The following is a 15,582-nucleotide window of genomic DNA, read 5'->3' on the forward strand; positions in this document are numbered from 1 at the left end:
GCTGCAGAGGAAGGAGAAAAAAAAGGCGCCCCTTCCCCCACTCTGCATTATGACAAATCAAGGCAGGCAGGCAGGCAGCAGTGCCATTAGCATTATCACAAGACCAAGTCGTCCTCCTTGGCCATGCTGCATACGCACACCGCTCAGGACTAAATACAAACGAGTCTGTCAGCCGCCTTTAGGAATCAGGTGGCTGCACTTGGACTCAGTCACACTGCATTGGAAGCAAACAAGCGCTGCGTGATCGCTGCGAGGATGACGACGACATGCGCCAATGACACAGTCTGCCCTACTTGGGAGAAAAGTTAGCAGAGGCGCTCGGTTTCAAACTTGGCTCAGGGGGAAATAAAGCTTAAGAATCTGTCCTCTGGCAGTGGTCCTGATGCTGCTCACATTTTGGCCATAGATTGCAAAAATTCAAAGTGATAGCTGGTTCGTGTTTTCTGAATAGATTCCATTGCCACTGAATATTTTTGTAGATACATCCACAAAACGTGTTCCTGTTCTGATGTGGAAGTTTAATATTAAATAGTAAAATAATAATAAAATAGCTGCATAATTTTGGGGGGATAAATTGATAAATAAATAAAAAAATTACTTAATGAGCAATATGCTCACTTTTGTTTACATGAGGTATTTGAAATATGAACAATAGCTCTCACTAAGCACCAATGTAAACAGCCACAATGATAAATATGTCTTTGGAGTGTCGATGTGGCATCTTTGATGATGTAGGTGTCCCCAATGTGTACAGTAGAGCCTCACTACAGACAATGCTAAATTGCTCATTAATATTATCAATGTGTACCAAAGCAGGAGCTAACAGCAAATGACTACACATAGCAAGCAAGGAGTTAAACTAAGTAAGGTAAAAGGGTGGGCTGCTTTTTCCCAGAGTCAGCCAGCTCCTCCTCAGCGGCTTCTGTGAATGAGCCAGTGATGCTGAGGCTTTCGGCTATGAATGGCGGAGGGATCCATCGGTTCTGCCGTGTATTAGCCATCGTCTCCCTCCCACTCCCTCCAGGGCCGTCTGCAATGCAGCTGTCCTGGGAGCCCGTACTTCACCACGTCCTACTTTATCCTGTCAATGCTCAGGCACTGCAGTAATGCTTTTCCTTGCGCACGCACACACGCACAGATTCATACTACAAAGAACCAATGTATGTCTTGCTGTGTCTGAGTGATGGATATGACTATGGATGTAAGTCCCCCCTTGCAAGAGTTTTTCAGCGTTGCCTTTTTACTGCAGTTTGCTCAATATGAAATCCCAACACGCTGGCATTATTGACCAAAACAACCGCCGCAAAAATCCTTACAACTGATAAAGAAGGGCAACACAAGTAAAACCTCCCAAATAAGGTATGGAATTAGTAGTAATTGAATATACAGTATACTGCACATAAACTACACTTACAAAGCACCATAAAAAAAACATTCCTATGAAAGTTAATTAGTACCAAAAACCTTTAGGTCTATTATCTGCAAATGGTTAATTCCAACAAGATTAAGATCAGATAGGCCTCGAAGAAAACACTTGACGGAGAAACCTTAACTGAGAACCCTGAGCTGCTCCAGCTCGGACCATGCTCTTTCTACATGACAGAATAAAGCCCCATATGACAAAATAAGAGTGACAAATCAACTGGATATCAACTGACAACTCTTCACAAGGGACAAATACAGGATCATCACCACACAAAGACCACATGATCCAACCCAAAACACAACAGCCTGTGCGGACTAATCCCACTATTTTGTTGTTCTGAGAAACAAGATATCTCACCCATGGTCTTCACTGTATTTCATATATGCAGCACACACGTTTAACAATGACAGAAAGCAAATGAACATTCAAATCAACATACCCGGTACATCACATTATAATGTTAGTGGGCAGAGAAAAAACTTATGTTGCACTTGCACTTTAGTTTGATCTGTTATTATAAGTGTCTGAATAGTGAAGAGGGTCTTCTGCCCAGATTTAGTCATAACTGTTTTAATTTATTTATTTCCTCAGTAGAACTTTTATCTGTGGATGTGTCTTTGTGAGTGCTGTCGCAATTTCTGCTCATGCCGGTTTGTCTGGGATGCCTCCTCTATTTCCACAACAATAGACCATTTGTCTGTGGTCGAAGTCAATGTGTATTGAATGATGTCTGTAAAAGTTGTATCTCATGTCTGGTGAACTCCGGGTGGGCTGGGGGCTTGGGGGTTTTATGGTACAGCCCTTCAAGATAGTATAAGAATGTTGTGAGTCCGCTGTAACTTCGCACTAGTGAGAGGCTGCCGCTATTGTATGGGAACTCACTTGTGCCCGGAATATTCTGTAGAAATAAAAGCTTCGAAGTGACTGTTCATCGATCTCCAGCCTGCATTCGGATAACCAACATTCTCACTACCCGAAAGAAAACGAACACGCGGAGGAAAAGATCTTTTCTCCAACAATAGGAATGAGTGAAAATGATTTCGGGGAAAACCAAGAGCGAAGCTAAAGCAACAGAATGTACTCATATTGAACAATGTGAAAAGTACGTTTGAGAAAAGGTGAGTGAAGTCGTTAAAAGCGTCAGCGCGACTTACCATCGAGTGAGAGCCAGTCATGCTGAGAGGAGGGCAGTGAAGGAAGCGCGCGAGTCTTATACTCAAAAACCACAGAGTTGGAGATGATCTGATTACTGATGGCCACCTGGAGTGTCACCAGACCTGTGTCATGAGCTGACGAGAGAGAGAGAGAGCATATGTTGGAGAAAGTGCGCAAATCGATATGAACAATCTAGCTTAAAAATCACGTCATGACTGGCTTTTTGTACTATAACCTTTGTAAAATAAGAGAATTAGCATAAGCCTACATATCTCACCTGGGCAGTAGCAACGCAGCACTCCCGGTTGGATGAGAGAGGCTGGAACTGAAATCTGGTCGAATAAGCAGCTGTAGTTTGAGCCAGCTTCTTGCCAGGGCCCTGTGATTAGCACTTTAACGCCACCCTTCAAAACAGATGCATATTTCATCAGCTCAACAATAACTGCCGTTCGATGCACAAAATAGCTTTGGCCTGAATCAAAAACTCTTTTTCTGTGTGGAAAATTGACAGTTTTTGTTTTGTTTTGTTCAGAAAAATTAGCTATGCTAAATGACAACATTTTAGATTTGCGTTTTGTCTACACATTCTTGGAATTTTAGTTGTCATTTAAACAGCATATTGAGTGACTTACAAAGAAACTTGAGGTGAAACTGGGTTTCTTTTCTCCATACAGGCAACTTTTGTTTGGATAATGGACTACCGGTGCATAAAGACATCTTATACATGCTGCAAATCTCTCTTCTCAGAAAAATAGCAGACTCAATGTATTCAGGTTTTCATACTCATCACTGCAGTTTATAGGAAAGTGTTGGTTGGCCTTCACTGCATTATTTTGTTTTATACCAAACACTGATGGCGATTATGATGTGCTTTATTGTATATAATTTGCATACTGTAACTGTTGTCATGTTTGTTCTTCATGTATATTTTACTTATTATTATTATTATTATCCATCCATCCATTTTCTTAACCGCTTTAATCCTCACTAGGGTTGCGGGGGTCCCATCTGGCTTCGGGCAGTAAGCGCGGTACACCCTGAACTGGTTGCCAGTCAATCCAGGTATTATTATTATTGTTATTATCATTATTATTATTATTATTATTATTATTATTATTATTATTATTATTATGTGGACACGGGAACTATTGTGCCGCTGCCTTGGCCAGAACACCTTTGCACAAGAGAGTCTTTTAATGGGACTATTCCTGGTTAAATAAGGGATAAATAAATTAAAATAAATTAAATAAATGAATGAATAAATATTATGGTTACATTACAAGTGCTGTATTATTGTGGTAGTGTAGAATAGCAATATTCTTGGATGTATGTATCATTATTTGCAGTGGAGCAGAGTAACTTGATTATTAGGCTCTCAATATGATGCAATGCAGTTGTACACCAGTGCAAACTGCAGCCACAAAAACTTATTGTTCAATCAATACCGTTCTCTCTGTGACAGAAACACTCAAAATTGAGCATTATGTAAGTATTATTTTGGATTCACAATACTGTACTCTATATATTGGATATACCTCTACATTTAAGTCATTACACTGTACAGTATTTTGCAAGTGTTAAAAAAAGGGGGTAAAATAGAGCTTGAATGTTTAGCTATTGTATGCTGCCACCCAGCGTACAGAACCGAAAATTACATCTATAGTCAAATAGTGTTCTGAAATCTTTATATTGGCCCTTACTGCCATCTTGTGGTCAGAAAATATATCACGTTGATCATTTCTCCCATTCACAATAGAGGACACTGTATTGTAAATCTAAATCACAAGACTTGCTGGAAACATGACCACTTTGATTCTTGGAGAAAATTAGCATCTTTAATAACCAATGTTAGCACTATCTAAGGTAGTCAAACAGCATGCACATTCACTCACCTCAGGATAGGACCACTCAGGAGAGTAGTCAGTGACCATGAAGAGCCGCCCAGTGGCCTGGAGCATGCCCAGAGCGCCATGTGCCACAGCTGCAGAGACCACGTCAGCCACATTCATGTATGACAGGGAACCTGCCTCTCCAGCGGTTCCCCCTGCCCCCGCACCCCCGCTCAAAGACTGGGGGCTGCAGCACGATTGAAGGCAGAGCTCAGACGGGTTGTAGCCAGAACCCCTGGCATCCTCCTGGCCCTGTTGCGGGCCCCCAGGGGCAGTGTTTTGACCATCAGAGCTGTGCGAAGTGACGAGCTGGTGAGCGTAGAGGGTTCCTCCGGCGGACATGGCCGTTCCGCTGCCGTCCACTGAGATGAAGTCATTAATGAGGTCAGAGAACTGGTTTCCGAAAGAGATGTCAAAGTGGTCTAGGCTGATCTCCATGCCGGCCCCTCCTGCTCCTCCGTTAGCGGTTGCTCCCCCCAAGCCTTGGTGAGCTGCAACAGCGTTGTAGAGTCCCTGGACCATGCCGGCTCCCTGGAGGAGCGGCTGCAGCTGCTGTTGCTGTTGCGTGCGACTGCCGCCATCTCCGTTTCCATTGTGAAGTGCCATACCTTCACCTGCGCCGCCATTTCCTCCTCCTCCTCCATCTGACGGCTGAAGATAGTGCTCAATGGCACCGTCTCCATTTCCTGCTACACAAGCCTGCATTTGATCTCCCGGCTTGAGTAGATTCTCTGCTCTGTTCTCAGAGGCTCCAGCCTGGCCAGAACTCACACTGCCAGGCTGTTCCAGACCCACAACCTCCTCATGCTCATTGCCCAACCCAGGGTAGCTCCCCTGGTACTGAAGCAACTGCAAGGATCCAGTCTGGCCGGTGCTGTCTGTTGGTGAGCCTCCATTACAGTTGGCCCGATGTTGGGCCTGCTGGTGGTGGTGGAGGTGACCATTACTACCAGGAGGTTCCGTCTTCACCACATGCAGCCCCATGTAAGCTCCAGATTCATGGGTGTTGTGCTCCATCATGTGTGTTTTCTGGCCCATGCTTGCCCTCCCTTGCTGAGCCTGGCTGGACTGAGAAGCATCCTGGAGGAAGAAACTGGGCGAACGGTTCTGGTGTGGCATGTGAGGACTAGACATAGCTTGACCGTAGCTCACTGCAGAAGCGCCGGACGTGTAGTCCTGTTTGGCATCGATAGCACTGAAATCCATTTGTTCCAGGGTGGTGCTCGGGCTTAAACCGCCACCAGAAGGAAGTAAGGATCCTGCAGGGGTCAACGTGAGGCTGTTCTGACCTGAAGTGGCACCAGGTGGCACAGACATGCCGCTACCGCAGTTCACTACCGCCCCCACCTGGTAGCCACTCTCCTTGGCCAGCTGCTGCTCAAAGGAAGTGTCTTCAGTCTTGATGTTTTTCACTAAAGCTGAGCTGAAGCTGTAGCCGTTGTCCGTCATGGAGGGAGAGCTCTGCAGAGTGCCGTTGGTGCTGCCGCTGACCCTGCAGGAGGAGGCACAGTTTCCTTCCGTTTTCATTGCACTACCTCCATATGTCTGGCCTTGTTTAGGGTTGTTCAGGAAGCAGTCAGGGTCAAAGTTCATATTGGTCTCCGGGATCTTGATGGTCCCAGAGTCTAGACTGCTTGATAGAACCAGTTCCTCCGAAACCCCAGCTGCTGACAACATTGAAAGACTGTCGCCGGTGTTGCCAGGTTCTCCCACTGCTCCGCCAGGGAAAGCAAACTTGTGACGGTCAGAGGTCACAGAGAGCACCAAACCCTGGGAGGTGGCATCCGCACCCATGAGGTGAGTGTTGGGGCCGCCAGTTGGAGACATGCTATAGACGGGGTCGCCGGCAACTTCTGACATGAAGACCCTCTGGGAAAGGCCAGACATGACGGAGGCCACATGACTCATGCCGGTCACTACAGGGCTGTCAGCCATGTCTGGGTCACTGTTGAGGCCACTGCTGATGGACACGGGCGAGTTCTGGGTGGTGTCAGGCACCTCAACCTGATTGGTGGATGACACCTCGGTGCTGTTCTGGTGCAGCAAGATGGGCTTGTGGACTTTGCCGTTCCGTTTCTCCCTGGCGCTGCCCCCTCCTGCTCCTCCTCCTCCTCCTCCTCCCCCGGAGCTTTTGGTGCCACCATGGCCGCTGTGCTCAGTTTTCCCCTCGGACACGTCGTTGTTTTGTACTTCAGAGTGAGCGCTGCTGTAGGCTCCTGTACGTGGGTCCACCTTGGGGGATATGATGCGGTGTTTGGCGCTGTTGCATTTGTGGTGCACGCTGCTGCCAGCACCTGAGGGTGAACAGGAAACAAAGCAAAGGATTTGGATTGGTGAGGGGCCATACAAAAGGGAGGAAAATAACATTTAAAAAAATGGTTTACTGAACTTTAACTCATTCACTGCCATTGATGGCTATAGATGTCAAAAATTCATTAGATTCATTTCCATTAGTTTAACATTTTTTCCCCACTTTAGTAAACAAGAGTATGAAAACCTAGATTTTTTTTATTGTACATTTAGAACAGATATACAATTTATGATTAATTGTGAGTTAACTAGTGAAGTCATGCGATTAATTACGATAAAAAAATATATTATTCATTTTAATGAATTTTTTTAAAATTGTAATTAATCGCATGACTTCAATAGTTAACTCGCGATTAATTGCAAATTTTATATCTGTTCTAAATGTACAATACATTTTTTTCTCTAGGTTTTCATACTATTGTTAACAAAAGTGGAAAAAATGTTAAATAGAAAATATAAATAGTTCAAATAAATTTTATACGTCTATAGCCGTCAATGGCAGCGAATGAGTTAATATGCCACAAGGTTACTATATGCACATTTTCCTAAATGCATTGCGTAAAAACTACCCATTTCAGCACCCTGGGAAAGTTTGATGTCTTTACTGTTGTTAAAACATAATTGACTTTGACTTGTAATAGCACTTTTCTACCTTAGGTACTCAAAACACTTTAACATTATTTTCTTATTTTACCTAATAGTAATGATGCAGCATCAGGAGCAACTTAGGGTTCAGTATCTTGCTCAAACTCACACTTCAACATGGTCACAATGGCCGGGGACCGAGCACACAATGTCTGGGGATCGAACACAACTGGGCTGAGAGACAACCACTAACTCACATGAATCCCGACATAACAGCTTTTTTATTTTATGTCGCATACATGGGAAATAGGAGGCATATGCATGACGGATGAATCTGATAGCAAAGCAGATATGTTCTGGCTTGATAACATACTGTCAAGACCACCGGCAGCACAAAATTCCGTGGCACATTTTCTGTCACTGATCTAGCCTTTGACAAATCAACAGTAACAAACATTATCTATTCTTTCCTGTGAATTTGTCCCTTACTTTTGGGGCTAGTGCAGTGCAGCTTTTTTTTATATTTATTTTTTAAATCTATCTATATATATTTTTTAAAATACTTATATAATGGATTATTCGCTATAAGGGAATTTGCTATGACTATTTTTTCCCACACCGACTGTTATTACAGACTCGCATAGCAAAACGCGCGAGTCAGATGGAAATAGTGTAAAAAGACAGAGAAAGTCCAAAGTTTGGGGTAATTTCACAAAATAAAAGAAACACAACTACATGTCTAGTAAACATCGTTAGCTAACCAAAAATAGCCTACCGCTGCTTGCTAGAAGAAACTAATCCAAAGCAGGTGCTTAGAGTAAAAGGAGGATGGAAACAACCAACGGTGCAACTTCAATTGATTTATTGAACAAATGTTAACATAATACAGTAAACACAAGCACATTCTTAGCCGGTTTCCTGATAGCCTCAACTGACCCCGTCATTCTACACACAACACTAGAGCCACTTACCAGCCGGCCAACTGTACATACCCATTTGCTCACTTCCACGTCACTCAACAGGCCAGGTCTGCCTTTCAAAGGTATAATACCTGCCAATGTCAGAAACTACAATGGAGAATTTGAGGATGGTGACCCCAAGTGGACGAAAATAATACCTGCACCTCATATGTATACTGTATGTTGGTATTACAGTCTATCCATCCACAAAGCTCTTTCTAGCTCAATGGTGTCTCAAACTGTGGCCCACCGTCCATTTATAAACAGCTAGCGGCATATACTAGCAATGACGTTTGCTACTAATACATTTGTTTTATCTATTGTAGAGTTTTTGTAAATATGCAAAGATGCAAAACAAGTAATGACATTTCTCTTCATAACATTGTGTAAATAAAGATCATTTATTTTTTAGGAGAAAAAATAGTTCCCTCCACCTTCTTACTGTGTCAAGGTTCAATTTGTGAACATATCACATGAATGAACTCCCTAAAAATGATCAGCTTTCGACAGATTTCACCTGTTTTTGTTATGAATGTATACATCTGCTCCTGAATCCCATATTCAGGGGCGGATATTTTTGGGTGGGTTACACGGTCTCGGACAACCCCAAAATCTTAAAACCCTAACCTTAGCAACTTTACAAAACAAATATCCCCCCCCCCCCACACACACACTGTTTTATATAAACAATATGGAATTCCTTGATTGACAGATTTGGGTGTGCTTGATAAATTCAAGTAAAAAACAAAACACATTGGTCCTTGCATCCTTCGATTCTTTTTATGTGGCCCTCGGAAAAAAAAAAAAACTTTGGACACTCCTACTCTAGGTGATACAATCGTGTTGATTTGTGTCTCAACCATTTTTTAAAATTGAAATTATATTTATAACGGCAACGGAAAATGTGTAGTTTTGATGCAAAATATCATACAGTAACACAAATATAAAGACTCGATTTGACACCAAATCTAAAAGCAATAAACCACGACCACATTCTCTAATCTATCATATACAAAGGAAAAGGACCCTTGAACTGTATCGCTGCTCGAGAACAAACTCAGCCCCGCTCACTAAAGCCCTTACCCAGCGTGCCCGTGCAGAGGCAGTTGTGAGTCCGGGGAGGTGGCTTAGTTTGGTGGCTGTCCAGAATCTGCTGCACTAGCTGCTCCACAGAGAAGCCAGAGCTGCTGTTCCCGTTGCTGCAAGTCCACTTGATGCCATGAACTGCCGGGAGAGAGGAGGAGGAGACACAGATGTCAGACCACCAGCCACGCCATCCCCCAGCCCCACCCACTGCCCCACTACTCGCTACCTGACAATGCTAATGTTGGTCACACGACACCTCACAGCGATTTCTGCAAACAGACAACTCTCTGACTGTTCTGAAATGATTACTTTTGGTCACTCGTCTCCCTGGCAACGTTTCCATCATACTCAGACAACAACAAAGAAAAACATTTTGTCCTCTTCTCTGCAATTCCCTTATCCCGGACAACATTTCAGTGTCTTGGCGCTTCCTTGCACCGCTCCTTGTTGCCTTTTCTTTCCACCCATGCTATTTATTGTGTCCTCGGTGACAGCAAGCCTACTCTTTACACCCGCTGCTGTTACCCTGACCCAATTCTCGACTCTGACAGGGGAAGCTTCCGGGATGAAATACCAGCAAGATGATGCTGCTCTCCGGGAAAAAGACAAGAGAATTTCTCCTGGTGAGCTCAGTCAGACATCCTTAAACTCTAATCATACTTCATCGCTCTACTTGCCAAGCAAGCCTAAATGTCTAATCAGATGGATATCGGTTTGAGTGGGTGCAGATAGATACGATATATTAGACTGCTGCAGAAAGGAAAAAAAAGTAATATTCTTGAAGCCAAGCACATTCATCATCATCCGTCAAACTAAACCGAGCACCATAATTCACTTTATTGTTTGTTTAAGAATGCAGTACAGCAGGTGGACGACAGCAAGTTAAAAAGGTAGAGGCGCTGTAAGGAAAATGCTCAGATAGAATAACAATAAAAACAACAAATCATTTTCATGTGTATAGGTTATGTTTTTGTTTTATATGATTTTTTTATATATTTGAGTATATTTTTTCTCTCTAGGTTTGTGTGTTTAAAAATAAAATTAATTCATTAATAAAAACATAATTTTTTTTTGTTTGTTTATTCTTATTGATATTAGCATTTGACATGCATCCATCCGTTTTCTACAGTATATGGCCTCATGAGGGTAGCTGTGAGTCCATACTGGACAGGTCAAAAAGCCAATCACAGGGCACATACTTGTATAGACAAACAAACAATTATTCACTCTTTTCACACCTACAAACGATTTAGCGCCTTCAATGAACATGTGAACTTTTTGGGGGGGAACGTGGGAGGACCACAGGGAGAACATACAAGCTCAAAGAAGAAGGGCTTGAGCCCACATTTGAATGGGGGACTTCTTGACTCTGAGGCAGATATTATAATCTCTACTCACTGTATAACCAACATTTGACATATGATGCTAAGTGTGTGAAAAGCCGCTGTATTGGCTACAAAAAGTCTACACACCCCTATTCAAACGCCATTAAAAAAAAAAGAGCAAAACAAATCATTTACAAACTTTTCCCATCATTATTTGACTATAACCTATACAACTTAATTGACATTTTTAAAAGCTTTTAGAGAGAGGAAGTAAAAATAAACAACAGAGATGATGACACCCTCTCGTAACCGTCGATGATGATCATCAAATCACATTCCACTCGTGTTAACTGTGAGTTAGCACACATCTGCCACCATCAAAAGTGCCTCTTATTAAACCCCAAATAAAGTTCAGATGTTCTCGTAAGCTTTTCCTGGCATTTTTGTGCTCACATGTCACAGCAGAAGCCATGGTATGGAAAGTGCAGGCCAGGGATGTCACAGTGAGGAAAAGGGTATAAAATATTTTTTTTTCAAGGAATTTAATTTACAACAGAACACAATGAAGACAGTCTTTACCAAGTGGAGAAAATATAGCACATCAGTGGAGTTACCAATAATTGGATACCATTCCAAAATTGATGAAGACAAGAAGAAAACTGGCCAAAAATATGCCTGGGTAGTGTAGCAGGGTGCCACGTCGGCCTTACCTTACAAAGAAATACACAAGCCTGGCTGCATTTTCAAAAACAAATGTGAAATCTACCTAACACATGTGGAAAATGTGTTTTGGTCAAATAAAACCAAGGATTAAACTCTTTGGCCATAATTCCAAAAGGCAGGCTTGTCACAATCATAAAATTGCTCATCAACAAAAGAACACCAAAGCTACAGTGGAGCATAGTTGTAGCAGCTGTTTATTCTTCAAATGGAATTAGGGCATTGGCAGACTAGAACATCTGGACAGTTATATATATTTTTATAGGTATTATATATATTTTTGGTTAATTGGTGCATGGTTAATTCTGAACACAGCCAGTCTTGAGGGTGTGCACACTTGTGCAACCCCATTTCTTATTTCTACTCCCCCTCTCTAAAAAATTTCATCATATTGACTTCAATCAAAAATGATTACCCTGGTCCCATTTTTTTCTTCTTCACAAAAACATGTCATTTGATTAGTGTGTGTAGACTTTTTATACCCACTATAAATGTAAATGTCTGTTTGTTTCTGAACTTGAAGTTGATTAAGTGAAGATGTAAAATCAGAATGCAGTTATGGCAAAATTATTTAGAAAAAAAGGAAAACAAGATATTTCAAAGACTGATAATGATCTGTGCCGCAGTATGACGTGTTCACCAGCAGATGTCAGTAGCACTCACATACAACATGCTCAACGTGCCTTTGAGTGGCAGGTCAAAGAAACGGGATTCATTTATCTATGACAAAATACCTGATCTGATTAATTTGATCATTTAGTTCCTGAATGTCAATGAAATTCCTAGAAAAATAATTGTCCTGTTAGACAGTAAGGGTTCAATCACTTCCAGTTCACTTTAGGCTCTATTATGTATTTGCATTTCATAGAGACACTGACAATATAACACAATGAGAACAATAGAAAAGACAGAAAAACGAAACAGGCAAACTTGTTATTTCTTGTTTTTGTATTTGACATCCAGTTGGATGGTGATGGATCACTTTGCAGGTCTGCCTAACAACTACACGACACACCAAAGCCTTTAGCAGCCTTCTGTTGTCTTGTTAGCCTAAGAGCTTCTGGTAAGTATTATGGTCCAGGATGCTGACCATATGTTGGTAAAAGTGCAGAATAATCTGCTATAGATGACACAATAAATCACTAGCTTCAATGGCGCAAACACAATTAGATTGGAAGTTCACAACCTTTTGTTGTCAAGAGGTGGGACAGTGACATCATTGGTTCCTAAAATCAGCTGTTGGGCTCCAAAGTCATTCAGATAGCCACTCTTGGAGCCACTTTGATGTGCATTGTGGCTGTAACACTAAAATGTTAAAATCAAAACAAAGCAAAAAAAAAAAAAAAAAACATAAAAAAAATAGTTGCTCTACTTTCCACTCATTACTCTTTTTCTCAAGTTTGTGTAATAGTGAAGTGAGCACCTGGCAAATACAGCATGTTGCAATTAAAAAAATGTTATTCATCCATGCAATTAATCTTTCAGGCCTAATCAGATCTGACTTGCTGCTCCTCTGGTTTCAAACCACAAATGACAGGCCAAGAAGGGCTTGTAGTTTAGATCTCAATAGCAACAAGATGAAAGACAGCGAACACAAGCCAATCACTTCCCCATCCTGACAAGCACATCTGGTAATGAGCATCAAAAACTGCAGGAAACACGCATTCGAACATTTTGCCACCGCTCACTATGCAATCGCAACAAAGCTCAGCTTGCCTTGTTTTGTTCTACCCTGACCCGATCTCTCTTTCGCCTGGACAAGGGCCTTCTGTCTGTCAGTCTGTCTGTCTGACTATTTGTTAAATCTGTCAGCAGGCAGGGGGCATAGCTGCGGAGAAAGCAGGAGCTTCGTGTTTATAGCATGAGACCAGAGGAGTGAATCAAGCCGGGGCTGCCTTGTCTATAGAACTGTAGCGTGACTGAGTAATGACGCCAATCTTTTGGGCTTCTCCTCACTCTCTTGACTTCTTATCTTCCTCATCAAACACCGGAGGCTGCGAGGGCGGCCGAGGTCACACAAGCCCAACCTTCCACAGTGCTCAACTTACTGTCTTTGTGTAAGGGAAAGTGTCCTTGCCTTTGGACAGAACAAGCTCAAACTATTCACAAATTTCTCATTTCACCTTTGTACTGTGTATCATTAGGGGTGTCAAATTGTAAATGTACTAATATATTGAAGAAACAGGGAAGAACGAGACAGGAGAGGGCAATTATCTGGCAAGAGCTGACATTGTTAGAGGGAAAATATAGTAGCTGTGACATTAAACTAAGGGTTCATGTGCTAAAGCAACATTTTTGAGATATGCACATAGCGTAAAAGTAAATTCATGGTTCAACACATTGTGATGCACACTCTGTAGCCTACTGTAAAGTTTTCTGAATATGTATACTGATGTTTTGGGCACAATCCTGATAAGAGAAGGGAAATCTGGACTGCTAGTTTATCAGCAGCACCTCAGTGGAATCAGATTAAGAAAATAATGACTCACACACATGATAATGTTGTTTCAGCAGCATGAGGCAAAACCTCATATACTGTATGTATGTATTTTATGTACGTATGTATTATGGCTGTGGACTAATCGGTGGTGACTTGAACTGAGTAGTAAAATGGCTGTTAAATGGAAGGCTGAATGAGTACTTCCAGATCCGAGTCACATCGTGTCATATCAATGTCGTGTCTATTACAGAGGAATGTTTGAATGGCTAATTGGCCAGACACACTGCCCATGTGTGACATTGCTTGTGTCATGTGAAAACCCCGCTGCCTTTGAGCAGGGAATCTGGAACTGGCTACCGACGCACAAGAAAGGACACGAAAACAGGTTTGCTTAGCCTGCTAGCAGCAAACGCTAGCTAGCTAGCAGTTTGTATGACAAGCAGATGGATTTAAAGTTGATCCAAAAAGATAAGTGGTTGAGAAAATGGATGGATGGATGGTTGGAAGAACACCCTGGGTTCTGCCGTTCGACAGTTTACAGGGAGGGATCTTTAAAGTATCTCAAACTTAAGGTTGATGCTGAGTTGTTAGCATATCGGTATATGCAATATGTTTGAAAAAAAAAAGAAGTACATTCAAGGCTTGGCAAAACACTTTAGACAACATATGGTGTAGATAAAGCACAAAAAAGTCAAATTGATTTACCACATTGATAAAATGAGATGCACAATTAGTAACCCATTCGAATGGATTTGGTGGTTAAACTGTAAATGAACAGCGATCACAGATTTTGGGGTACGAGTTCAAGGCCCTAGTATGTATGTATGTATAGGCCTACATGCACAGCATGCGCTGTACGTATTTAAGCTTTTTTACAGCCACTGAGCCTGCATGTGCATTTTTTATCTTTAATAATCCTTAACATTTTTATGACTTCAAGTGTAAATATTTTTTTTTTAAATTGAATGTACTTACACATTCTTGGAAGAAGAACCCATCAACATCATACATCCAGGACATGTATGAAAATGGCTGCCAAACAGATATGTCCTCAAACAAATTGACAAATTGTGTGAATCCCAACTTTTGACACATCTTGTATTTGGTACAGGTATACCAAATAAATTGCAAGGAATATATAGCATGTCCCTCCTCATTTCATTTCAATGGTGCTACCAATGACCACCACCAGATGGCAATGTTGCTCCATCACAGAGCTTACTAAAGCACTACTAGCTCTCCATTAAAAAGGATAGAAAGGAGAAAAAAGATAAAAAGCACATAGATAGAACGCATCAGGTTTTTTTTTTTGTGTGTGCACTTTATGGATCCCTTTCGTGCAGGCCGGTAGCTAGAAGGCGACACCCTCTTTGTCCCAACAACTCCCAAAGTTAATGACTTCACGCATTACTGCAAATGGTGCTTGCTTTTACATTAAGTCACAGATGTAATGAACACTGTAGGCCATTGTTGCTCGGCGGCTTTATGTCCTAAAAGTGACAGGAAGCGGAGCAGTGAGGAGGATAATGATGTAGACAAAACTTCACTGATGATACCTGCCAGTGTGCAGCGAGCAGGGGCGAGCGCCTTAAAGGCTCATCTTTACCTGGCCGCAGCGCTAATAATTGGCCATTGGAAGTCATCACCCTGCCATGCCATGCACGCTTCCCTTAAATCACAGGCGGGT

General features: G+C 42.0%; 1 protein-coding gene across 11 annotated transcripts in view; it reads right to left on the minus strand.

The window, feature by feature from the left end:
* camta1a (calmodulin binding transcription activator 1a) overlaps positions 1 to 15,582 on the minus strand; it is a 347,902-nt gene that overhangs the window by 19,888 nt on the left and 312,432 nt on the right. For 7 of the 11 annotated variants that reach the window (XM_077575652.1, XM_077575702.1, XM_077575671.1 and 4 more), the window contains 4 exons: positions 9,408 to 9,548; positions 4,474 to 6,764; positions 2,859 to 2,985; positions 2,581 to 2,715 (listed from right to left, as the gene is read on the minus strand). In XM_077575652.1, coding sequence (XP_077431778.1) covers positions 2,581 to 2,715; positions 2,859 to 2,985; positions 4,474 to 6,764; positions 9,408 to 9,548 — 2,694 coding nt within the window. Of the gene's footprint in view, positions 1 to 2,580; positions 2,716 to 2,858; positions 2,986 to 4,473; positions 6,765 to 8,336; positions 8,366 to 9,407; positions 9,549 to 15,582 lie in introns of those variants that run through there. The other 4 variants (XM_077575728.1, XM_077575685.1, XM_077575677.1 and 1 more) reach the window with 2 other exon arrangements.

The sequence above is a fragment of the Vanacampus margaritifer genome, chromosome 1 (genome assembly GCF_051991255.1).
Source record: "Vanacampus margaritifer isolate UIUO_Vmar chromosome 1, RoL_Vmar_1.0, whole genome shotgun sequence".
NCBI lineage: Eukaryota > Metazoa > Chordata > Actinopteri > Syngnathiformes > Syngnathidae > Vanacampus > Vanacampus margaritifer.